Source organism: Hypanus sabinus, chromosome 19, assembly GCF_030144855.1.
Source record: "Hypanus sabinus isolate sHypSab1 chromosome 19, sHypSab1.hap1, whole genome shotgun sequence".
Classification (NCBI taxonomy): Eukaryota; Metazoa; Chordata; class Chondrichthyes; order Myliobatiformes; family Dasyatidae; genus Hypanus; species Hypanus sabinus.
Window position 1 is genome coordinate 63528275 of NC_082724.1, and position 27189 is coordinate 63555463.

Sequence of the window (27189 nt, forward strand, 5' to 3'; positions counted from 1 at the left end):
TTGGATGTAGTGGTCTTGTTGCACACTTGTTCTCCCAACTGAAATGCCTAATAATTAAATGCCATCCATTCTACTTACTGAGAAAGTTCTCCATTGTGATCCTGACCAGAGTTTATATACCGCCAAAGACTGATACTAAGTAAGCACTTGATGTATTGAGTGTCATCATAAGCAGTCATGGGATTGTCTGTTCTGACTCCTTTCAAATCATTGTCGGGGACTTCAGTCAGGCTTGCTTAAAGAAATCTCTGCCCAATTATCACCTGCAACCCCAAGGATCCAACGCAGTCAGACTAGGATTAAAATACCTAACGTTCCATCCATATATTTTGGGAAATCTGATCATCTGGCATATGGACAGAGGATAAACAGGAAGGCTGCAGTGACGGTGGGAGGCAGAGGAGTGTCTATGGAGTTGTTTCAAGTTAGTAGACTGGGCTATATTCAAGGACTCATAAGAAGATCTGAATGAATGTGCCAAGTTTGATGCCAACTTTATAAAGTCAGTTGTGGACGAGTGTGTCCCTACCAATACATTTAGAGTCTTCCCCAAAAAGAAGCCCTGGATGAACCAAGAGATCGACAATCTGCTGAGAACCAGATTAGTGCTGTTCAGTTGCAGTGACTGAGGAAAGTACAAAAAATCTGGGTATGACCTCCAGAAAGCCATCTCACAAGTGAAATAGCAATTCTGAACCGAACATTAATCACAGAAGAATGCTCGATAGATGAGGCAGGGCTTGAATTCTATCACCAAGTGACATGTGTGATAGCAAGGTTTTGCTACCAGATGAACTTAATGCCTTTTATGCTTGCTTTAACCAATAAAACATGGAGCCACCTTCACAAACTCCCACAATCCTTGATGATTCTTTGATTTCAGTCTCTGAGGCCGACGTGAGAGCATCCTTCAAAAGGGTGAACCCACAAAATGCATCTGGCCCAGATGGTGAACCTGGCTGAGTGCTGAAGACCTATACTAATCAACTGCCTGGAGTGTTCACTGATATCTTTAACTTCTCACTTTGGCAGTCTGAGTACTCATTAGCTTGAAGCAGACTTTTATTATACTGGTGCCCAAGAAAAACATGGTTACTTGCCTAAATGACCTGGATGAAGAAGCAGAACGGCGGGTTAGTAAGTTTGCTGATTACAGAAAGGTTGGGGGTGTTGTGGATAGTCAGAAGGGTTGTCAGAGGTTACAGCAGGACATCAATAGGATGTAAAACTGGGCTGAGAAATGGCAGATGGACTTCAACCCAGATAAGTGTAAAGTCGCCTAATGGTGATTCCTTAGCTTGCATCTTCGTAAACAGCTTTATTTCCATCTTCAATATCTCTATTTTTCCCTTTCAGGGTTCTTTTGAAGACCCTGACTTGAAGTTACACACTGACTATGGTTCTTTGTGGGAATGGGACCCACTCTTGGGGGTTCATGAATGGCTGTTGTTCACAACGCCAAGGGCTCGGCCTAAGATTCACTCGCCTTTGGAGAACTGAGATTTTGTGGCTCTAGAGATGGGCGGATTGGAGGTCGGTGCCTTTGCAGAAGATTGATGTATCGTTGGAGATGGAAGATTTCTGGCTGTGTGCCTAGAGACCCGAAGTCTTTGGGCACAGAGCTTGGAAAAAATGACACAATGGACTTTTAACATCATAAAGCAGCAAGTTGTTTGTTATTTCTCCCATCTTGCTGTGAAATGGAGACACCTCTGTCTCCCGTGTGTGTGTGTATGTGTGTAAGAGAGACACACGCACGCACAAGTTCCTCATCTCCTTCAACCTTAGGCCACAAACTTATCAATCACCCCTTATGAGTTATTAACTGATGAGTTTTTAATTTCAAACACCCTCCTGTCACTCTAGTTAAAGCCCCATTGTGCAATGTTAACAAATCTTTCCGCTGTACAGGTCACACCTTCCCTGGAAGGGAGCCCAATGATCCATAAATCTTATGCCCTCCCTCCTATACCCACTCCTTAGCCTTGTATTAAACTGTATAGTTATCCTAATCCTAGCCTCATTAGCTTGTGGCATGAGTAACAATCCAGAGATCACACCCTGGAGGTCCTGCCCTTTAATTTAGCACCTAACTCCCTGAACCCACTATGCAGAACTTCGTTACTCATCCTGCCCATGTCATTGTTACCTACATGGACTACAACTGCTCACCCTCCTACTTATGCTAAGAACTCGATCTCACATATCCCAAGACATTAGCACATGGGAGGCTACATACCACCTAGAAATCTTGTTCTAGCCCACAGAACCTCCTGTCTATTTCCCTAACCAATGAATCCCCTATCATTTGGCATGCCTTTTTGAGTCACAGAAGCAGACTTGGTGCCAGAGACCTAGCCACTGTGACTCTTGTCTGTTAGGTCATCCCCTGTCCCCACTCCAACAGCATCCAAAGTGATATAACTGTTGTTGAGGGGGACGGCCACAGGGGTACTCTACACTGGCTCCTTAACCCCTTTTCCCCTTCCTAACCCCATTGTTTTGTGTTTGGCTGATGCAAATGGCAATGTCTCATGGACACTTCAGTTTGCAAACCACATCTCTTGAGCAGCCAGCCCCCTGCTGTGAATCAGCTGTCTGTGCTCTGTAGACAGTGCTGTTTGGACTCCGCTTCCTGGTTACGGACATGTAAGACACTGTCGCTTCTTGTCCTCCTTTAATCTCTCCCTTTTCTGATTTAAACTTTGAAATTTCAATTTTAATCAGTTGGATCAGTTATAATTATGGCTATTCTCAGAAGCGCCAAAAGAAATCTGGACCCAGGCAATGGAAAGTCCAAGAAAACCGAAGAATTCTCGGAGGAACCCCCAGGGTAAAGAGACTAGAATCTCAAATCAGCAATATCAGCATTAAGATAACTCAACTAAAAGAGAAATTCGAAGGAAAAGTTGACTCTTTGAGCCTTGATCTTAAAGAAGTTAGTTGAAATACTGTGGACCTTTCTTCTCGTTTGGAAAAAGCCCAACAACGGATCGTTGACCTCGAAGCTCGATCATATTGGAACAATATTTGAATTGTCAGATTAAAAGAGAAATCAGAATCGGCCGACACACTGGATTATTTTGCAAAAATTTTTCAGTCTTTATTTCTGGAGGTTTGTTTACAGCCTGTAGTACAGACTGTATTATTAAGCTTGCGAGGAAAAAAGACTTTTTCATTATCAGAATTCAAATATTTGGTTTTTTTTTGAAGATTTTCCACGCAAAATGGTCAAGAAGTGTGTTGAATTTGCAACTGCAATGAAATCAGCGTATGAAAAAAAGCTCTTCCCACTACTTCAATATCCAGCAAAATTACTCTTTGTTAAAAAGTCTGGTTTTCATATTTTTGGTGATCCAATCAAAGCATTGAGTTTTATTAATTCTTTACCCGACACATCCGATGATGAATCTGAAGCTTGAATGATTTTTAATGGCCTGATTGTCTTGCGGTGTAAAGGGTGATGAGATTGGAAGATTTGATGGTTACAGAAGTCTTTACCTTAAAATACATTTTTATCTCTGAAAAAGACTGGTTTGGGGCTTCAATTTCTGAAGACATAGAGGGAGAACTGTTGAAGACTGTAAGTTTGAACCATTTAGAATTCTTTTTTGCAGCATTTAAATGAATTAATTTTTTTGTATTGTATGCTTTTGTAAAGGTTTTTTAAAGTAATTATTTGGATTTCTTTGTGTTTCAAAGATAGAACAGACAATTTAAAGATGGCAATTGTTGTTCTTCTGTGCAAGGAATTGTTTTGGATGTGTTTTTCTTTCCTTATCTAATGTTATGAAGGTTACTTTCAATTGAAGGTCATTTTGCTTTACAAGAAAATCACTTTCCTTCCAAGTTAATTATATTGAGATACATGACGACTGTAATGAGATTTATATTCGGTAGAAGGAGACAGATTTTTTTTTCTCTTTTTTTCTTAACTTAGGTAGGCGGAGTTTGTATCTGTACTGCATCTATGCTTTCGACTACCTTATCCTGACATACGTCTAACTATTGTTTTTAGATATAAAGTTCCATGATGATATCTAAACAGCTAAGTGTTTTAACTTGGAATGTTCGCGGTTGGAATCATCCTAGCGTAAGAAAACATTTAAAGTTATTAACCAATTCCAGCCTGATATAATCTTTGCTCAAGAGACGCATATCAGGTTATGGATAACAATCGATTTTTTAAATTTTGGAGGGGTCCTCAGTTTCATGCAAATTCACAGAGTAAAACTAGAGGTGTTTATATTTTTATTGATTCTAATATTCCTTTTAATCAGGAGGATATTATAGCTGATATTAATGGTAGATTTCTGATTGTTAAAGAAATAATTTGTAATAGGAAAATGGTTTTAGTTAATATTTATGGACCAAATTTTGATGATCCCTCATTTTTTAAAACTGTTTTTGCTCTATTACCCGATTTTAAATGAATATATGTTATTAATGGGTGGTGATCTTAATACTTGTCTAAATCCTTTAATGGATAAGTCATCATCCAAATATCAACTTCCTAATCAATCTGCATCACTTACTAATTCCTTTTTAATTGATTACGGTTTAACTGAAATCTGGAGGCATATGCACCCTAGTGATAGAGAATACTCCTTTTTTTCACATGTTCATAATAAATATTCGAGAATCGACTATTTTATAGTTGACCCTTGACTTATTCATTGTTCAGAAATGTGAGTATGATGCGATTGCTATTTCTGATCACGCTGAATATTCGAACTGAAAGATGTTGTTTCTACCAGACCATTTTGGCATTTTCTGGAACATTTATTGCAAAGTTCAGAATTTGTTGAGTTTATCGAAGCTCAGATAAAAGAGTTTTTTCTCTTTAATAATATAGGAAACGTCTCTAAGTTAGTAATTTGGGATACATTAAAAGCTTATCTAGGTGGTCAAATTATTTTGTATATAGCTAAACTGAAGAAACAAACAAGATTGGAATTAGATAAAATCTCTAAACAAATTAAAGAATTAGATAACATCAATGCAATCTCTCCAAATGTTCTTTCATTTAAAAGAAGAGTAGAATTACAATCGCAGTATAATTTATTACTAACATATCCTATTGAAGGATATTTGCTCAAATTGAAAAGTCATTTTTATATCTTTGGGGATAAAAATAATAAACTCTTAGCTTCTCAATTAAGAGCATCCAGAGCTAAAAGACAAATCTTAAAGATTCGTAAAAACAATGGAGATATAGTAAGTAATTATGAAGACATTAATAATACTTTTCAAGATTTTTATTCTGATCTTTATAGATCTCAGTTTCCTGTAGATTCCTCTAAAGTGAAGGCTTTTCTACATAAGATTAAATTTCCACAAATTTCTCGAAGATCAACAGATGCTTGATGCTCCAATTACCAAGCATGAAATTCAGAAAGCAATTTTATCAATGCAATCAGGTAAAGCTCCTGGACTTGATGGCTATTCAGTGGGATTTTACAAAAAATTTGAAAGGTTACTTTCTCCGTATCTTTCAGAAATATTTTATGAATCCCTTGAGAAGGGTAATTTACCTTTTTATGAAGCATCTATTTCCTTAATTCTTAAAAAAAGATAAAGGTCCTGTTGAATGCTCATCATATAGACCTATTTCGCTATTAAATGTGGATGCAAAAATTCTCTCTAAAATAATGGCTAATCGTTTGGAAAATTATTTTGACTAAAGTCATTTCTATGGATCAAACAGGCTTTATTAAAGGCCGTTATTCTTTCTCTAACGTTTGGAGATTGATGAATATTATATATTCTTCATTATCTAAACAACCTCAGTGTGTTATCTCTCAATGCAGAAAAGGCATTTGATTGAAGAGTTGAGTGGCCATATTTGTTAAAAGTATTAGAAAATTTGGTTTTGGTAATAATTTTAATAGATGGATTCAAATGATTTATAAGACTCCTATTGCCACAGTTATTACTAATAATTGCAGGTATTTTTTCTCACTTTCTTGTGGCACTAGACAAGGATTCCATTAAGTCTTATTATTTAATCTTGTATTGGATACTTTAGCTATAACATTACGTGAAGCTAAAAATATTCATGGTATCTCTATGAATGGAACCATACATAAGAGTTCTCTTTATGCAGATGATCTTTTGGTTTTTATTTCAAATCTTGAATCAATTCCTAATCTTCTGGAAACACTTAAAAATTTTGGTAAATTTTCAGGATATAAACTTAACTTGAATAAAAGTGAATTGTTTCCATTAAATGTCCCTGTTAGTATATACAATGAAATTCCTTTTAGAATTGTTAATACATTTAGATATTTAGGTATTATAATTACTAAAAAATATAAAGATCTTTATAAAGTGAATATAGACTCCATGAAACAACTATTTTCTAGATGGAATCTTTCTTTAATAGGTTGTATTCATGCTGTGAAGATGATGACTTTACCTAAATTTTTCTACATTTTCCAAAATATACCCATCTTTTTAACTAAAAAATTTTCGATCAAATTGACTCTCTTATTTCTTTATTTGGAACAATAAGAGACCAAGAATTACTAAGTATAATTTACAAAAATCTAAAAATGATGGTGGACTTGCACTTGCTAATTTAAGACTGTATTATTGGCCTGTGAATATTAGACACTTATGTTTTTGGTTATATTGGCTTGATAAAAACCAAAAACCATTATGGGTTGATTTGGAACTAAAAGCTGTTAAACAATTTCATTTAACTTCAATTTTAGGAGCTCCATTACCTTTACAGCTCTCTAAAATTCCAAATTTAAATCTCTATCTGGTTCTTAAACAATCCCTACGGATTTGGGTTCAGTTTCATAATTTTTAAAATGTTAAACAATTTAAGTTATCTAGTTTTTTTAATATCAAAACTTCTCATTTAAACCTTCAACAACTGACCCCATTTTTCTTCTATGGAAAAATAAAAGAATTTATTCTTTTACAGATTTATTTTGTGATGGTTGATTGATGACTTTTGAGGAGTTAATTAACAAATATTCTCTCGATCATACACATTTTTTGCAATATTTTCAGGTTAGACATTTTTTACAACAATATTTACCTAAATTTCCTATTTTACAAGAATCTGATTTGTTGGATACCATTTTGAATTTGAATCCCTTAGTGAAAGGTTCCATTAGTAGAATTTATAATTTATTTTTGTTACAAAAAGAGATCCTATCACTAAAGATTAAACAAGATTGGGAGAGTGAAATTAATATGACCTTTGTTAATGAAGATTGACTTCGAGTTTTGAAAAACATAAATTCTTCTTCTGTATGTGCCATCCGTCGTTTAATTCAATTTAAAATTGTACACCATTACTTAACAAAGGAGAGACTATCTAAAATATTTCCTAGTATAGATAACTATTGCGATAGATGTAAGACTGAAGTAGCTACTTTGTCACATATGTTCTGGTCATGTTCTACATTAAAATCGTTCCGGAAGTCCTTTCTTTTTGGTGTCGGCCATTTGCGTGGAGATCTTTGTTACATCTGAATAAAAGCCCTCCAACTGAACTAAATCCATCATGCAGAACGACGCAGGAGAATTTGTTGATCTTTATGTCCCATGCAAATGCTCTGCTTGCAACAAAATTATTGGTGCTGAGGACCATGCCTCTATTCAAATCAACCTTGCTGAGGTCAATAAAGTAACTGGGAGATTCAATGGGCAGCACAAAACCTGTGCCATCTGTGGAGCTATTCATAGGATGGGTGAATCAGGTGATTGTCTCCTAAGGCTAGCAAAGTACAATGGGATTGTGGCCAAGGCTGTCTAACAAGCAGAAGACTTGTATTTGGGAAGGCTGATGTTTGTATAGAAATAAAAAAAAATAAACAAACCAAAAAAAATCGTTTTTGAAATCTTTATTTTCTACAATCTCTAAAGCTTTGAAAATTAATTTACAACCTAATAGATTGACTGCTCTATTTGGAATAGTTCCACATCATATTCAGTGTATCTCATTTTCAGATCAACATGTAATCGCATTTGTTACACTACTGGCAAGAAGGGCTATCTTATTAAAATGGAAAGATATTTTTTCCCCTACATTAATTGAATGGTTTTCTCAAGTGATGTTATGTCTTAGTTTAGAAAAAATTAGAAGTAGAATTTTTGATCCTCAATTTGATTTTGAGAAAAGATGGGGTTCTTTTGCCAAATATTATCATTTAATTTGAATTAAGTTATATGGTATCCTTCCAATTTTATTTTTTTTATAAATATGAAATGGCGGTTAATGACTTTTAAAAAATATATTTAGATGATGGTCAAATGTATTGTTCTGGGGGGTTGATTCCTAATGGGTGTTTTTTTTGTAGTTACTGGGTTTTTTTTCTTAGTTAGATGGGGTTCTTTTTTTCCCTTTTTCCTATATATAATTTTTTTTCCCATTTTTATATTTTAAGATCAGTTTTTTCAGCTTTATTAATTGTATGCATATTAATCTGGTTGAAGTTTTGTATCATTTTATAGCTGTTGAAGATTATATATCAATAAAAAGATTCTAAAAATGAAAATGACAGTGCTGTTTGTAAAGCTGTACTTTTAACTGACTGATTACTGCCTACAAATTTCTTTGAGATGAAGACTAGTTCTTGTTTGAATTCATATCTGCTATGTTCACATAATTCTAGAATCATCTCTAACATAGACTTGATGAGACAAATTGTTTAATGGCTTAATTTTGCTCCTATGTCTTATTGTCACATGGTCTTATGGCTTGTAATTTTGCTCAACTGTTTTGTAAATTCCACTAATACATACTAAATAGTGTCATTTTTACATGTTTTTTCTGATAAATATACACAGTGACCATTTGTTTGCTGAAGGAATAAAGTGTATGTTAGAAGTAATTACGCTCATGTCAATTTTTATCGACACTCCTACTATTGGTAATGCTGCTGCTCCAGAGTGATTTCTCTTGTTCTACAATCATGACTGCAAATGCCATTGCTTGCAAGCTCCTGAATTCTGACAGGAACATGCTGTTGTTTGGCTCGCTCAGGCAGAGGCCCAGTTTGTAGTGCAGGGAGTCTCACAAGATAGCACAAAATATGTCGTCAAATCATTAGGTAGCTCTACGGCAACCAGGGTGATGAGCGTCGTACAGCACCCCCCCCCCCCCCCCACCGGAAGTCAGCAGAAACGATACTCAAAAGCAACTCCTTCTAGATACTTCTGAACTTTCCAAGTCTGAGCGCTCCCATCCGTTCCTCTCACTACCTGGCTTAGGTGACTCCAAAGCTGTCGCAGTTGATGGACCACATGTTATCCCTGTGAGGCGGATGTCAGCCATGTTTCATCTGTCACCAAGGGGGCCTGTGTGACCATGTGGCTGGATGATTTCACCGCCTCACCGTTACCTGAACATGAGACGATTGGCGCAGCTCAACGATGGTCTCCTACCCTGGTTTCTACCACCCAAGGTTTGGGCCGAGAGCTAAGAAATGCTGCCCACCCTGCGGGTTCAAGGAGTCAGGAAACGGAAACTGGCTGGCGCCCATTAGCTACTATGAGCGTTGGGAGTCGGGCAGTTTGTTGTTTGTTACAGACTTTGTTTCTGGGTGCAGTTTCCTCTGTGACATGGGTGCCCAGGTGAGCGCCTGCTCATGTCTAAATTAGGCATATGAACTGGGGAATATAGACTGTACCTTGAGACTTCCAACGGCAGCTCCATCTGGACTTTTGGTAAGTGCGAGATGGTGTTGTACTTCGGCGGGCAGAAGTTCTGCTAGAATTTTGTGTTGGCTCCATTGTCTATATCCCTGCTGGGGCTGACTTTCTCTGTCCTGGTCATCCTTCTCATTAAGGTCCAGACCAGGGCCTTGTCAATGCAGAGACTTTCTACTGTCTCTCTGGCACACTCTGCCAGTGGCATTTCAAAGTTTTCCAGTGCCCTTTTCACCTTCAGCTTCCTCTGCCTCCTTGCTGAGTTCTCAGACCTGAGTGAACCCAGCTTCTCCTCCACTAAACACATGCACACCCACACCAGGCGCAAAGACCTGGAGAAGTAAGCCATTGCCAAGTCTATGTTTGACACCATGGAGTGCCTGGATATCGTCAGGCAGTCCAGCAGTCAATGGGGTTCCCCTCTCCACATCGTGTGAAAATTTGGCTGTGAGTTGGCGTCCATGTGGCGATTATCGCCACCTCAATGATGCCATGACTCCTGACTGATTCCCAATTTCCCCTACATCCAGGATTTCTCTGCCTGCCTGGCAGGGAAAATTATTTTCCTCAAAGGTGGACCTCATTCACAGTTATTACCAGGTCCCTGTCCACCTGACTGGCATTCTAAAAACTGTTGCTATTACACCAATTGGTTTGTTTGAGTTTTCTTCGAATGCTATTTGAACTGATGAACGCAGATCTCAATGATGACTGGTGGGGCAGGCTTGAGGGACTATCTGCCCTACTCCTGCCCCTATTTTCTTGTGTTCTTGTGGGGATAAAGTGTAAACATTAGCCTTCCAATGGCATCCACATCCTATTTATGAATGAAATATCATGCAAGTAAGATTATTGTTAGCTCTTGGAAAATCTACTTTGATTGCTTTACTTGTGCACGTATTATAATTGCTATTTTAATTTTGTTCTTGTCAGTATCTATTTTTTTTAAAAATGTTTATCTTCTCTTTTAGTACTGTAGTACTGTTTGTAGCTTTGTTGTTTATACCCAAGGAAAACTGTGCTTCTCTTCTATTACTACGTTTTACAATGAGAAATATGATCAATTATGCAAATAAATATGAATTCCTGTATACTGGAATTTAAAAGAAGTACCAGTCTCACTGTGTATCCCAGAATAGTGAATCTGACATTCACGATTCTGGGATGGCATCAAAGTGTATGGACAGAGAGCAAGAAATTTGTATTGAGATAAAGGATCAGCCATGATACCACGGGATGAAAGAGCAGGCTCAATGGTCCAATTGCACCACTCTTGCTATATGATTCATAAGGTAGGTGTTGAGCTTTGGGGGAGAAGCTATTTTTTACAGGAGAAGGAGGTGACGTGTTGGGGGACAAGAGAATTTCTTAAATCAGGTAATGAAACATTTTTGGAATTGTCAGTCCTATGAGTCTGGTCATGCTAAGTAGTTGAGCATATTCATGGCTGAGTTCTATAAATTGTTAGAACCAATGGAATCAAGAAAAATGGTGTAGCGTAACTGATCGATTGTGAGAATGTGGCGAGTGCACGTATGACCAGTAAAGTTGACTTAGATACTGGATCAGCCATAGTGCTGTTGAATGGCAGGGCAGGCTTAAGGTGGTGTATGACTTCCTCCAATTTTTATTTTTTATTTTCAAATTGGTTTGGTGTACATGTTTCAATCTACAAAACCCAACAACCTATCATGAGAACTTAGCCATACCGAACAAACATCTCTTCTGGCTCCTTTGCACTTTGAACTTGGTTAATTGCACAACTGGTGACTGACATTTAAATAGTTTTTAAAACTTCTTTAAATGGCATCAAGGAAATGTCAATGCTATGAAAAGAGTTATGTTTATGGAGTCATTTAATGTTTTTACATTTGCATTGGAGTAGATTTTAAGTGTTTACAGAGATGTTGCCTTGTTTTAACATTTAACTACCTAGGTAATGATAGAAACACATATTTGAAGTTCTATGGAGTTATCATCCCCTTAAATTATAATTCTGATCAGTTGTAAATTTATATATTTCAATGCCTCTTACTCCAGGAGACTAGCTATCTGTTCTATTACTGATTTATTGAAGTTTACTGCAAATATTTTAAGAGTTGAAATACACATTTGATGTTAATTCTTCTCTCCAAGAAAGAATACTGTATTTTCATTTTAACACCATTTATCTATCAAGGTAACAAGAAACAAGTTAATAGGTGGAAAATCACGATGATCTTTAGATGTTAAATGATAGAAATATTAAAAACCTATTGAATGCAGCCATCTAACAACAACAGCAGAGCCCAAGTTTATTGTAATTGAGAAGATTCCTTGATTTGGACAGACTTAGCAAGGAATCCTTTCCCTTCTTTACTTCCAGCCCCAACACTATACTGTTGGAGTGAGAGGAAGGAGCTCCTGGCTTTAGCTTGAACAGTCCTAATGTTAAATATCACTTTCTGATTTTTTTTTAGTGATATGCAGCTTTCGTGCCTCAGTTCCTCAAGGGCTTGTACTGGAAATCGGAGAAACTGTTCAGATTTTGGAAAAGTGTGAAGGTAAGACTATCAGAATGATGCATGATTTCTGTGGTTTATAATCTTGGTCAAAATGGCATCTGTTTAAGCATGAATTGTAAAACATTATATACCCTATCTTCAAGCACAAGTTTAATTTGCATCTGCAGCATTTCCCAACGATGACTTTAAAATTAACTTATTTCATATATATGATTTATTTATCGACTCCATATATTTTCAACAAGCCAGGATGATAAAGTTCCCCTCATGTTCACTGAGTTATGAACTTTCATTTGGATGCCAGCATTTATCTGTCTATAATTGCCTTTAAATTATTAGCAAGCTGCTTTGTTAAATTTAGTCCTTGGATTGAAGGCACTCCCATACTTCTGTTGGGTAGTTAGTTCTGTTATCTGAACCCAGAAACAATTTGTTTTCATGTGACTTGGAAAGAATCTTCTCCAAGTGGCAATACTACTTTGATTATGTGCATGAGAAAGTCTGCAGATGCTGGAAATCTAAAGCAACACACACAAAATGTTGGTGGAATTCAGCAGGTCAGGCAGCATCTATGGAAATGAATAAACAGCAGGATTGGAGAAAAAAAGATGAGTAGATTTGAAAGGAGTAGCTTTTAAATCTACTCCTCATCTTTTTTTCCTCCCATCCTGCCAAAGGATCTCAGCCTGAAACGTCAACTACTTTTTTTCATAGATGCTGCCTGGCCTGTTGAGTTCCTCCAGCATTTTGTGTGTATTGCTTGGATTTCCAGCATCTGTAGAATTTCTCTTGATTGTCAAGAGGTAAGGGAATAGGTCAGAAAAGTGAGAAAAGTTGATTGCAATGAATAGTCAAAAAGGCAGTTGGCTATTTGAACTACTCCTGTTTTTGGAGAGAGGTGAGCAGAACTTTGTTCAGATATCTTGCAATGAGAATGCCATTGAGTATCAAGGAAAGAATAGAAATGGTGATTTTCCGATAATGCACAAGGATAAGCATTAGACCAGAAGACGTAGGAGCAGAATTGGGCTATTCAACTCATTGGAGTCTGCTTTGCTATTCAATCATGGCTGATTTATTTTCCCTCTCAACCTCATTCACCTTTCTTCTTTGCTGCCCTTACTAGTCTAGAAGTTCCCAAGGAAACATTGAATTGCACGTAATTAGGCACAGTGGCCAATAAGAAACTTAGTTTTAAGTGGAGCGGCTATTGTGGGAGTAAATCACTACTGGAGTGGGGAGTTCAGGCTTTGGCTTGGTGAGAAGGGGTAAAGGCTGTAGGTAGATTTATTCATTTAATTTTTCTATCTTTCTTTCTTATTGCACAGTTAGAGCAGTGGGGATGCCAGTTAGGATAGTGGAATACTGCTATTGCAGGATGTGGGAAAGCAGGGAGACCTTCAGGATCCATAACGACTACATTTACGAGAAGTGCACCCTGCTGTAACAGCTTTCAGATCATATGAAGGAATTGGAGCTGGAACAGAATGAACTTTAGATCATTCAGGAGGCTCAGAGGTTGGTTGACCAGACTTGCAGTGAGGTAGTTTCACCAAGGTGCAGGGCATAGATAACTAGGTAACTGTTAGGAAAGGAAAAGGTAGCCAGTGCAGTATATCTCTGTGACCATTCCCCTTAATAACTGGTATTCCACCTTAGATACTGTTGAGGGGGATGTCTGAGTAGAGGAAAGGTGCAGCTGTCAAGTCTCTGGCACTGAATTTGGCTCTGTGGACAGAAAAGGTGAGTTGTTGTGATATGGGATTTATTGGTTAGGGACCAGACAGGTTCTGTTAATGAGAATAAGATTTCCTGATGTTGTATTGCTTTCCGGGAGCTAGGATCTTGGACATCTCAGATTGAGTCTGCGGTATTCTTAAGTGGGAGGGTGAACAGCCAGAGGTTGAGGTCCACATCGGTACCAAAAGCATAGCAAGAAAGGTGACGGGGTCCTGGAAAGTGAGTTCAAGGAGTTGGGTGCTAATTTAAAGGACAGGACCTCCCAGATTGTGATCTCAGAATTGCTCCCAGTGCCACATGCTGGTGAGGCCTAAAACAGGAAGACAATATAGTTCAACAGATGGCCTAGGAGCTGGTGCTGGAGGGTGTGCTTCAGATTTTTGGATCATTGGGCTCTCTTCCAGGGAAGGTGGGCCTTGTACAGAAGTAATGGTTTGCACTTGAACTGGAAAGGGACTAATATCCTAGCTGGAAAGCTTGCTAGTGCTGTATTATGGGGTTTAAATTGGAGTTGCAGGAGGATAGGAGCCGGAACAACAGAACAGGTAGTAGAGTAGTTGTGGAGAAATAAGTTGTTAAACTTGCAGACAAAGATAGGAATCGAAAGGTCGAGCATGGTGAAATTAACATTCTGAGCTGTATATATTTCAATTCAAGGACTATTGTAGGAAAGGTGGATGAGCTTAGGGCATGGATCAGCACATGGAATTATGACATTGTAGCCATTAGTGAGACTTGGTTGTGGGAGGGGCAAGACTGGCAGCTCAGTGTTCCAGGGTTCTGTTCTTTTGGATATGATAGAGTTCAATTTCAAGTCTATTGCCATCTGACTACATGTATATACAACCAAACGAAACAATGTTCCTCTGGACCCAGTGCACCCACAAAATATATATTATACACAACACATAAACCATAATATTACCATGTATAAAATATAATTCAGAATGCATGGAATACACATCACAGGTAAACAGTAAACTGTTTTGTGAACTGTAAGTGGCTTGCTGTCCTAGTGATGAAATCTCTGTGCTGGCAGGGTATTCATTAGTCTCTCAGCCTCAGGGAAGAAACTGTTACCTCTGTATATCCTTTCTGATGGTAGAATGAAAAGGATTAAAGGGGGAGTGGTGACATTACTAGTCATGGAAAATGTCAAGGCAGTGCTCAGACAGGTTAGACTGGAGAGCTCATCTACTGAGGCATTATGAGTGGAACTGAAGAATAAGAAAAGATATAAGAGGTGTTGCCCTTTGGGAGAATAAACCAGAGCAGGACTTGCAGGGTGAATGGTAGGCATAGAGGGATCTCAGAATACAGATCCAGAATTCCTTGAAAGTGCCATCATGAAGAATACTTTTGGTACTTTGGCCTTTATAAATAAAAGTATTGAGTACATGAGTTAGGATGCTATGTTGAAATCGTATAAGATGTTGGTGGAGTCTGATTTGGAGTGTTTTGTGCAGTTTTGGTCACCTACATACAGAAAATGTATCAATAAGAGTGCAGAGAAAATTTACAAGGATTTTGCCAGGATGTCAGGACCTGAGTTATAGCTAGGGTAAATGCAAGCAGGCCTTTTCCACTGAGTTTGTGTGAGACTACAAGTAGAGGTCATGAGTTAAGGGTGAAAGATGAAATTTTTGAGGGGAACATAAGATGGGAGTTCCTTCTCTCGGGGTGCTGAGGGTGTGGAATGAGCTGTCACAGAAGTGGTAAATGTGGGTTGGATTGCAACATTTAACAAATTTGAATACATATATGGATGGGAGGGGTATGGAGGGTTATGGGGCTGTGGTGCAGGTCAATAAGATAAGGCAGATTAATAGCATGGTACAGACTAGATGAGCCAAAAGCCTGTTTCTGTACTGTAGTGTTCTATGACTCTAACTTAATAACCCAATCTTTAAAGATCAAAGTACATACGTATGTCACTATATACTACCCTGAGATTCATTTTCTTGCAATACAAAGAGCACTAAATACTAGAAATAATAGAATCAATGAAACATCGCAGACAGCAAAGACTGACAAGCAACCAGTGTTTAAAAGGTGACAAGCTACAAATACAAAAAGTAAAAAGGTAAACAACATAATAATAAATAAGTAATAAATATCAAGAACATGGGATGAAGAGTCCTTGAAAATTAGTCCATTAGTTGTGGAACCAGTTCAGATTTGGGCTGAGTGAAGTTATCCCCTCTGGTTCAAGAGCCTGCTGATTGAGGGACATGTGGGTCCTGAAGCTCCTATACCTCTTCCTGACAGCAGCAGCAAGAAGAGAGAATGGCCTGAATGGTGGAATCCTTGAATAATGCAGCTTTCTTGTGACAACATTTCTTGTAGGTGTCCTTAATGGTGGGGAGATCTTTACCCGTGATAGACTGGGCTGTATCCACTCTTCCATTCAAGTCATTGGGATGAATATACCAAAAGAGTTGGCCTCCATGACTGTTTGTGGCAATGAATTCCACCACTCTCTGGCTAAAAAAACTCATCTGTCTTCTAAATGGAAGTCCTTTCATTGTGAGTCTGTGCTCCCTGGTCCTAGACTCTCCCACGATTGGAAGCATCCTCTCCATGTTACGCTATCTAGGCTTTTCAGTGTTCGGTAGGTTTTAATTAGATTTCCCCACCCCCAGCACACCACCATCCTTCTCACTAGAGTACAGGCTCAGAGCCATCAAATGCTCCTTGTACATTAACCCTTTAATTCCCGGGCACATTCTTGTAAACCTCAACTGGTCTCTCCGTAATGTCAGCACATCTTTTCTTAAAAATGGGGTCCTAAATTGCTCTCAGTACTTCAGGCATGGTCTGACCAATGCCTTCTAAAGCCTTAATCTTATATCCTTGCTTTATATTATAGTCCTTTGAAAATGAATGCTCATGTTCCTTTTGTCTTTATTGCTACTACTCGATCTGTAAGTTAACCTTAAGGGAATCCTCCCCTAGGACTCCCAAAACATTTTGCATCTGATTTCTGAATTTGCTTCCCATTTAGAAAATAGTCTGCAACTTTAGTCCATGACCATAGACTTCCCTACATTGTGATACATCTTCCCATTCTTTTAATCTGTCAGTCTTCTGCAGTTTCCCTGCTTCCTCAACACTACCCGCCCTCCACGTACATTTGTTATCTTTTGTAAACTTCACAAAGCCATCAATGCATTCATCCAAATAATTACCATCAGAATCTGGTTTAATGTCATCGGCATACTTTGTCTAATTTGTTGTTTTGCGGCAACAATACATGATAGAACTATAAATTACAATAAGGAGTGTATATAAAAAATAAAGTTAAATTAAATAAGTAGTGCAAAAAGAGAAGGGGAAGAATAATGAGGTAGTGTTCATGGGTTCATTGTCCATTCAAAATCTGATGGTGGAAGGGAAAAAGCTGTGAAATGTTGAATGTGTGTCTTCAGGTTCCTGTACCTCCTTGATTGTAGCAATGAGAAGAGGGCAGGTCCTGGCTAATGGGGGTACTTAATAATTGATGCTGCATTACTTTTTGAAGGTGTCTTTGATGCTAGAAAGGCTAACACCCATAATGGAGCTGGCTGAGTTTACAACTTTCTCCAGCTTTTTCTAATCCTTTGCAGTGGCCCCTCCATACCAGATGGTGATGTAGCTGGTTAGAATGCTCTCCACGGTATACTTGTAGAAACTTGAAAATGTCTTTGATGACATACCAATTCTCCTCAACCTCCTAATGAAATTTAGCTGCTGTTATGCCTTCTTTGTAATTGCATCAATTTGTTAGGCCTGGGATAGATCAGCAGAGACATTGACACCTAGGAACATGAATCCACTCATGTTTTCTATTTCTGATCCCTTGTTGAGGACTAGTCTGTGTTCCCTCAACGTCCCCTTCCTGAAATCCACAATCAATTCCTTGGTCTTATTGATGTTGAATACAAGTTTGTTGTTGTGACACCACTCAACTAGCTGATCTATCTAGCTCCTGTAGGCTTTCTTGTCACCATCTGAAATCCTGCCAACAATAGTTGTATCATCAGCGAGTCAACTCAAGTTGCTTTTGTTGTCATTTCAACCATAACTGCTGTTACAGTACACAGTAAAAACGAAACAACTTTCCGCCAGGACCATGGTGCTACATGAAACAACACAAAACTACATTGGACTTCAGACCTACAAGGGACTACATAAACTGTGCAAGACAGTATAATAATTAATAAACTAGACAATAGGCACAGTAAAAGGCAAATCACAATATAACAATAAATGATGTAAATGTTTAAGCAGGAATTGAGAAAGAAATAAGCAAAAATTGCAAAGGGGGTGGAGTGGTGTTCAGTTGACTGTGTGTGCGTAGGTTGGTGTCAGACTAGACTCTGGGAATTGAGGAGTCTAATGGCTTGGGGGAAGAAACTGTTATACAGCCTGGTCGTAACAGCCCGAATGCTTCGGTACCTTTTGCCAGATGGCAGGAGTGAGAAGAGTTTGTATGAGGGGTGTATAGATATACAAATATATAGATGGCATTTGAGCTGTGACTAGCCACACAGTCATGGGTGTAGAGAGTAATCATGCAGCTTTGAGATGTGCCAGTGTTGAGCCTCAGTGAGGAGAAGATGTTAATTGCTATCCGCACAAACTGTTGCCTCCTGATGAGGAAGTCAACAATCAAGTTGCAGAGGGAGGAACAGAGGCCCAGGTTCTGGAGCTTGTGGATTAGAACTGAGGGTGTTATTGTGTTGAATGCTGGGGTGTAGTCAATAAACAGCAGCTTGACATAGATATTAGTAGTAATTTGTCCAGGTGAGCCAAGGCTGAGTGGAGAGCCAGTGAGATTACATCTGCTGTAGATCTATTGTAGTGATAGGCAAATTGCAGTGAGTCCAGGTCCTTGCTTAGGAGTTGATTCTGGCCATGAACAACATCTCAAAGCACTTCATCACAATAGATGTGAGTGCCACTGGGGGATGGTTGTTAAAGCAGTTCACTCTGTTTGTTTTGAGCACTGGTATGATTTTGAAGCTGATGGGAACCTCCATCTGCAGCAGTGAGAGTTTGAAGATGTCCTTGCACACTCCTGGCCATTGGTTGGCACAGGCTTTCAAGGCTTGATGCTTTTAGAGGGTTCACCCTCTTGAAACATTTAACTAGAGAAGTAGCAGACCCAACACTGACCCCTGAAGAACACCACTTGTCACTGGCAGTCAACCAGAAAAGGCCACCTTTATTCTACTCTTTGCCTCTGCCAGTGAGCCATTCTTTTGCCCATACTAACATCTTTCCTGTAATGTAGCCTCATGTGCAGCACCTTGTCAAGGGTCTGAAAATCCAGGTAAACAACATCCACTGACTCTCCTTTGTTTATCCTGCATATTATTTCCTCAAAGAATTCCAAAAGATTTGTCAGGCAAGAGTTCCACTTAAGGAAACCACGCTGACTTTGGCCTACTCTATCATGAGCCTCCAAGTACCCCAAAACCACATCCTTAATGGACTCCCAACGTCTTTCCAAACATGGAAGTGAAACTAACTGGCATATTATTTCCTGTCTTTTCCCTCGCCTATTTGTTGCGATATTTGTGAGTTTTCCAGTCCTCTGAAACCATTCTACTGATTTTTTTTGAACGATCACTACTAATTTCTTCACAATCTCTTCATCTACCTCTTTTGGAGCCCTGGGGTGTGGCTATTCTGGTTCAGGTAATGAATCTGTCTTCAGACCTTTCAGTTTCCCAAGTGCTTTCTCTTTAGTAATACTGTTGGTGAAGTCCATAGTGAAGACTGATTCAAAATACATTTTCAGCCTATCCACCACTTCTTTATTAGCCACTACTACCTCTCCAGCATCATTTTCCAGTGGTCTGATGTCCATTCTTGCCTTTTTTGTTCGTTATGTATCTGAAAAAAAGTGTTACTCTCATCAATATTCTATACCTTTATTGCTTCTACCAAAGTGCATAACCTTACACTTCCCTGCATTGTATTCCATCTGCCATTGCTTTGCCTACATATCCACCTTCAGACCTTTAAGCTTTCCAAGTACTTTCTCCACAGTAAGAGCAAACTACACTCAATTCTGATCCCTGGCACTCTTGAATTTCTGGCATACTGCTGGCATCTTCTGCATCTTCTACATTTTCGACTGTTGCAAAATATTGTTGGAGTTCATCTCTAGTGTCGTTTTCCAGAGTTCCAATGTCCACTTTTGCCTCTCTTTTACTCCTTGCATATCTGAGCAAAATCTTTTGGTATTCACTTTTGGTATTGCTTAGCTTAACTTCATATTTCATATTTACTCTCCTTATTGCTTTTTTAGTTTGTCTTCTGTTTGTTTTTAAAAACTTCCTAATCCCCTAGCACCCCACTGATTTTGCTATTTGTATGCCCTGTTGGCTTTTATGCTTTCTTTGACTTTCCTTGTCAGTAACACTTGCCTCATTCTCACATTTATGCTGCTGCTCTTTTGAGATGAACCAATATTATATCTGCCCAAAAACTCAAGCCATTGCTGCTCTTCTCATCATTCCTGCTAGTGCTCCCTTCCTCCAATTAACTTTAACCAGCTCCTCTTTCATACCTCTGTAGTTCCCTTTTGCTCAACTCTTAATATTGATCCAAATGATTTTTGCTTCTGCCTGTTAAACTATAGGGTGAATTCTATCATATTATAATTACTGGTTCCTAATGGTTCCTTTACCTTAAGGTCCTTAATCAAATCTAGTTCACTACACAACACCTAATCCAGGATTGCCTATTCCCAGTGGGTTCACCACAAAATGCTCTAAAAGGCCATCTTGTAGGCATTCTACAAGTTCCTTTTATTGGGATCCACCACTAAACTGATTTTCCCAATCTACTTACCTACTGAAATTCCCCATGACCATTGTAACATTGCCCTTTTTACATGTATTTTATATCTCCTGTTTTAATTTGTTCCCACATTCTGGGTACTGTTTGGAGGTCTGTGTACAAGTCCCATGAGTCTTTACGCATTTGCATTTTCAACTGCAACACAATTCTTTGGTGAACACAACTTCATAGCTGTCAATTTCTAACAGTGCTACAAGGTACTGTATCTGTAAGAAGCCCTTGAGATTCTCCTTTACCTTGTCTACTAGAGCGACCTCATGCCTTCTTTTAGTCCTCCTGATTTCCTTCTTTTGCATTTCTTATGCTCCTTAAGCACCTTATTTGTTCTTTGTTGCTTAGACCTGCTATGCACCACCCCCTTCTTAAGCAGGATCTCAGTATCTCCTGAAAACTAAGCTCTCCTAAACCTGTTGGCCTTTATTCTGGTAGGAACATACACACTCTGTATTCTCAACATTTCGCTTTTGAAGCATCCCACTTACCAAATACAACTTTGCCAGAAAACAACTTATTCCAATCCACAGTATTCTGTTGCCATCAAAATTGACCTTTCTCCAGTTTAGAATCTCAGCCTGAGCACCAGACCTACCCTTCTCTATGAATATCTTGAAACTAATGGAATTATGATCACTAGATCTAAAGTGTTCTCCTACACCTACACTTGTTATCTGCCCTGCCTCATTCCCTAATAGGAGATCCAGTGTTGCATTCTCTCTTGTTGGGAACTATATATACTCATTACAAAATCTTCCTGAATACTTTTGATAAACTTTATCATGTGCAGCCCTTTTACAGTATAGGAGTCTGAGTCAATAAGTGAGAATTTATTGGGAAAACCCAATCAAGGTCAATGGTGTGTTGGCCTTCATTAATCAGAGAATTGGTCTATGAGGTAATGTTGCAGCTTTATAAAACTGTGATCAGACCACATTTGGATTACTGTGTTTTGTTCTGGTCACCTCATTATAGGAAGGATGTTGATGCTTTAGAGAGGATACGTAAGAGATTTATAGAAGATGTTGCCTAAGTTGGAGAACATACCTTAAAGGAAAAAGTTGAGTGAGCTCGGGCTTTTCTCTTAGAAGCAAAAGAGGATGAGAGGCGACTTGATAGAGGTGAATGTGATTATGTGAGGCATAGACAGAGTAGATTGCCTGTATCTTTTTCTCAAGATGGAAAAGTTTAAGATGAGTGGGGTGATGTCAGAGGTAGATTTTTTTTATACAGAGTGGTGTGTGTATGTAATGGACTATCGAGGCTGGTGGTAGAAGCTGATATAGCAAGGGGCATTTAAGAGGCCCTTAGATGGGTATGTTTTTATAAGAAAATGGAAGGTATTGGGCTGTGTAGGAGGAGGGAAGGTTTAAATTGACCATGGAGTAGAACTACATGAGTTGGCACAACATTTTGTGGCAAAATGCCTATATTGTGCTGTACTGTTCTACATTTTTTATTTTATGTACTTCCTCTGGCATCAGCTGGATGACATTTGAAAGTGGAAATGTGGACGAAGACAGCTTTTGAGATAGTGTTGTTGTTATTAAGGTTATGAGCACAAATGTTGTGAAGCATAGTTTGCAATGATATCAGGTTGGCTAATGGTGAAGCTATGCAAAGCTATGGCAAGTGTGGGTGTTTTCATTACCTTGGTTATTTTTGTCTAATTTTGCATTATCAGTGTTATTTTCTTATGTTGCAGCCCCAATACTAAAGTTATCCCAAACTGTATACCAAATATGCTGTTAATTTATTATCAAAGCTAATATTGTTTAATCATTGGAAACTATCCAGTGTGATGTGCTAAGTGCCTTTTCTACCATACCATTCTTGATGAGAGGCCTCACTCAGAAAAATCGACTCCAGCCTGGCCTGCTGACTTGCTCCACCATTTTGTGCTTGTTACTCTGGATTTCCAGAATCTGCAGAATCTCTTGTGTTTATGCTATTATGTTTCATCCTTTTCATGAGTTTTTTGCATTGAAGTTTTTACAATGACCTCGATGTGGCTACTGTAGGAACTTACATACATACCATTATCCTTGTGTCTCTTGGGTGTGACAAGCTACTCATACTCATTTTTCCACAGTTGAATAGTTCGTAATTAACTGCAGTGCTAACAGTCTCCAGAACAGGCTGCATTCTGATCAGTGATATCAGATATAAATACTTTGACTGCACATCAGACCACGTGGCTAGACTGAGCAGGTTGCTAAGCATGATTACCTCTGGTGTTCAAAATAACAAAACCTTTTAAAAAGTTAAATATGCTATCTGCTTTCTTGGAAGACTATTAAAAAAATTGCACTCAATAATGTTATAAGAACACTTAATTAAGTACTTTCAAATAAATCCTTATAACTCCAGTTTATCCTTGCAGGCACCCTTATACATTGGACTAAATGGCTTTATTGACATGTGTCATTGATGGAATTTATGCAAGGGCAGTGAATCATTTTACCTTTTGGAAACTAGGGAATTGGCATTCAGCAGCCAGACTGCATGAGGACTCCAATGAGAAAAGCAGACAATAAATTATACACGCTGACCAGCTGAGAAGTTCAGGACTTTTACAAAGATGCAGGTGTCCTGGACAATGCACTGGAAATTGCTCATGGGTCTGCTGTAAAGTATCAGGAATGTCCAGGCTATTGTGTAAACTAGAAACTATGGTAAACATCTGGTGTTGGTGGAATATCTACAGGTATAAGGTGAGTACATTTTCAGTCCACTATATACTTTGATATTGTGACTCACAAGAAGATTATGGTCATATCTAGTGTTACGTATTCAGGCAAAAATAAATATGAGTTCGGCAAGGGTTTTTTATAACAAACAACACGTTTATTAAACACAGAAAACAACTCCCCCCCAAAAGTAAACAAACACTAATGTAACCGGATACAGCTGCGGTGCGGCAGCCCAAACAGTTCTTAAAGCGATATTGCAAAAACAGTTCTTTAAAGTGATATTGCAAAAACAGTTCTTTAAAGTGGTATTGCCAAAAGTTCGATATGCTCACAGTCCATTTAAAAAGGAGAGACTTTATAAGACTATTCAAATTCTCTTTCACGTCGCTTGCTTCGATCCCCCGACATTGAACTTCCCACGAAGAATTCACGGAACAGAACGGCTTAAAGGCACTGACCTTTCCTTCTCCACTACCTTCAATCCTTTCTGGTTAAACCCAGGGATTAACACGAAGATAGTCAACGAAATCCTTCCAAATAAGGATCAAACAAAGGTTGCCCCCGTTTCACCGTAGAAAGCAATTCTCCTCGATCTTTAACTTCCGAACTTTGATCTTCACTCTCCACTAATTTCCTCGAACTAACAGAATCATAAAGAACCTGCTGGCAATGACCTTTTAAACTTAGGCATTAAATAAAAACTTCATCCTTCAACTAAACTGCGTCATCACTTAAAACACGCAGTGGCATGAAGCTAACTTGGCAAATCCAGCCACGAACTGCCCCTCCTCCCAGGGTGGGGTCTACCTTTTATAACCTGTATAAAAAAAACCTGTCACATGATCTCTACTGGCGGGAAAATGACGTCATTCCACCATCACAAGACCATCACCTCAAGTCCAGTATAGCTTCAACCCCAGTCACGTGACAAGGGCACCACTGTCATGTGTCACGAGTATGTAACACCTCCCTCCAAAAAAACATTTTTGGTCTAACAAGAACAAAAATTTTTAACAATTGCTTACAAGAAAAAGAAAGATATAAATTTTATAACATATACAATACACAACACCATCATATAACTGCTTATAACTCACAATACAGTAGGAGTGTTACAATTGAAAAAAAACACTCCAAAAAAAAAATTACAGTGTACATTCAACATCGAGATAGACAATCAGCAACCACATTATCTTTACCTTTAATATGAGTTATCACAATATTGTACTCTTGTAACATCAAACTCCAATTTAATAATCTTCTGTTTTTGTTTCTCATCTTACTCAGAAAAACTAACGGATTATGATCAGTGTAAACAATAAGTGGTTTTTGAGTTGTACCAACATATACCTCAAAATATTTCAAAGCTAAAACAAGAGATAACAATTCTTTCTCTATTGTCGAATAGTTTCTTTGATGCTTATTAAATTTCTTAGAAAAGTAAGTTACTGGATGATCAACCTCATCACCCTCATTCCTTTGCATTAATACTGCTCCTGCAGCCTCATCACTAGCATCCACAGCCAATGAAAAAGGTTTTTCAAAGTCAGGTGCCTTAAGCACAGGTTGTTGACATATCATTGTTTTCAATTTTTCAAATGCTTCTTGACAAGGCACTGTCCATACAAACTTCTCATTCTTCTGCAGAAGGTTAGTTAATGGAAGGGCAACATTAGCAAAATTCGATAATATAACCATATAACCATATAACAATCACAGCACGGAAACAGGCCATCTTGGTCCTCCTAGTCCGTGCTGAACCCTTAATCTCACCTAGTCCCACCTACCCGCACTCAGCCCATAACCCTCCACTCCTTTCCTGTCCATATACCTATCCAATTTTACCTTAAATGACACAACTGAACTGGCCTCTACTACTTCTACAGGAAGCTCATTCCACACAGCTATCACTCTTTGAGTAAAGAAATACCCCCTCGTGTTTCCCTTAAACTTCTGCCCCCTAACTCTCAAATCATGTCCTCTAGTTTGAATCTCCCCTACTCTCAATGGAAACAGCCTGTTCACGTCAACTCTATCTATCCCTCTCAAAATTTTAAATACCTCGATCAAATCCCCCCTCAACCTTCTACGCTCCAATGAATAGAGACCTAACTTGTTCAACCTTTCTCTGTAACTTAATTGCTGAAACCCAGGTAACATCCTAGTAAATCGTCTCTGCACTCTCTCTAATTTATTGATATCTTTCCTATAATTCGGTGACCAGAACTGCACACAATATTCCAAATTTGGCCTTACCAATGCCTTGTACAACTTTAGTATTACATCCCAACTTCTATACTCAATGCTTTGATTTATAAAGGCCAGCGTTCCAAAAGCCCTCTTCACCACCCTATCTACATGAGACTCCACTTTCAGGGAACTATGCACAGTTATTCCTAGATCTCTCTGTTCCTCTGCATTCCTCAATGCCCTACCATTTACTCTGTATGTTCTATTTGGATTATTCCTGCCAAAATGTAGAACCTCACACTTCTCAGCATTAAACTCCATCTGCCAACGTTCAGCCCATTCTTCTAACCGGCATAAATCTCCCTGCAAGCTTTGAAAATCCACCTCATTATCCACAACACCTCCTACCTTAGTATCATCGGCATACTTACTAATCCAATTTACCACCCCATCATCCAGATCATTTATGTATATTACAAACAACATTGGGCCCAAAACAGATCCCTGAGGCACCCTGCTAGTCACTGCCCTCCATCCCGATAAACAATTATCCACCACTACTCTCTGGCATCTCCCATCTAGCCACTGTTGAATCCATTTTATTACTCCAGCATTAATACCTAACGACTGAACCTTCTTAACTAACCTTCCATGTGGAACTTTGTCAAAGGCTTTGCTGAAGTCCATATAGACTACATCCATTGCCTTACCCTCGTCAACATTCCTCGTAACTTCTTCAAAAAATTCAATAAGGTTTGTCAAACATGACCTTCCATGCACAAATCCATGCTGGCTACTTCTAATCAGATCCCGTCTATCCAGATAATTATAAATACTATCTCTAAGAATACTTTCCATTAATTTACCCACCACTGATGTCAAACTGACAGGTCTATAATTGCTAGGCTTCCTTCTAGAACCCTTTTTAAACAATGGAACCACATGAGCAATACGCCAATCCTCCGGCACAATCCCCGTTTCTAATGACATATTAAAGATCTCCGTCAGAGCTCCTGCTATTTCTACACAAACTTCCCTCAAGGTCCTGGGGAATATCCTGTCAGGACCCGGAGATTTATCCACTTTTAAATTTCTTAAAAGTGCCAGTACCTCCACCTCTTTAATTGTCATAGGTTCCATAACTTCCTTACTTGTTTCCCACACCTTAGACAATTCAATATCCTTCTCCTTAGTGAATACCGAAGAGAAGAAATCATTCAAAATCTCTCCCATCTCCTTCGGTTCCACACATAGCTGACCACTCTGATTCTCTAAGGGGCCAATTTTATCCCTCACTATCCTCTTGCTTTTAATAAAACTGTAGAAACCTTTCGGATTTACTTTCACCTTATTTGCCAAACCAACCTCGTATCTTCTTTTAGCTTTTCTAATCTCTTTCTTAAGATTCCTTTTACATTCTTTATATTCCTTGAGCAATTCCTTTACTCCATGCTGCCTATATCTATTGTAGACATCCCTCTTTTTCTGAACCAAATTTCTAATATCCCTTGAAAACCATGGTGCTCTCAAACCTTTAACCTTTCCTT

At 38.5% G+C, this 27189-nt stretch overlaps 2 protein-coding genes across 2 annotated transcripts in view; both read left to right on the forward strand.

Moving 5' to 3' along the window:
- The window catches only part of dock3 (dedicator of cytokinesis 3), a 964109-nt gene that overhangs the window by 101018 nt on the left and 835902 nt on the right, over nt 1-27189 (forward strand). The window contains exon 2 of the mRNA XM_059944552.1: nt 12129-12212. Coding sequence (XP_059800535.1) covers nt 12129-12212 — 84 coding nt within the window. The remainder of the gene's footprint in view (nt 1-12128; nt 12213-27189) is intronic.
- LOC132378161 (small ribosomal subunit protein eS21-like) lies at nt 7495-7822 on the forward strand. The gene has a single exon (XM_059944896.1). The coding sequence runs from the start codon at nt 7523-7525 to the stop codon at nt 7772-7774; it is 252 nt and encodes an 83-aa protein (XP_059800879.1). The 5' UTR covers nt 7495-7522; the 3' UTR covers nt 7775-7822.

Coding starts and splice junctions, on each gene's coding strand:
- LOC132378161 (XM_059944896.1), top strand. CDS start 7,523: ATGCAGAACGACGCAGGAGAATTTGTTGATCTTTATGTCCCATGCAAA.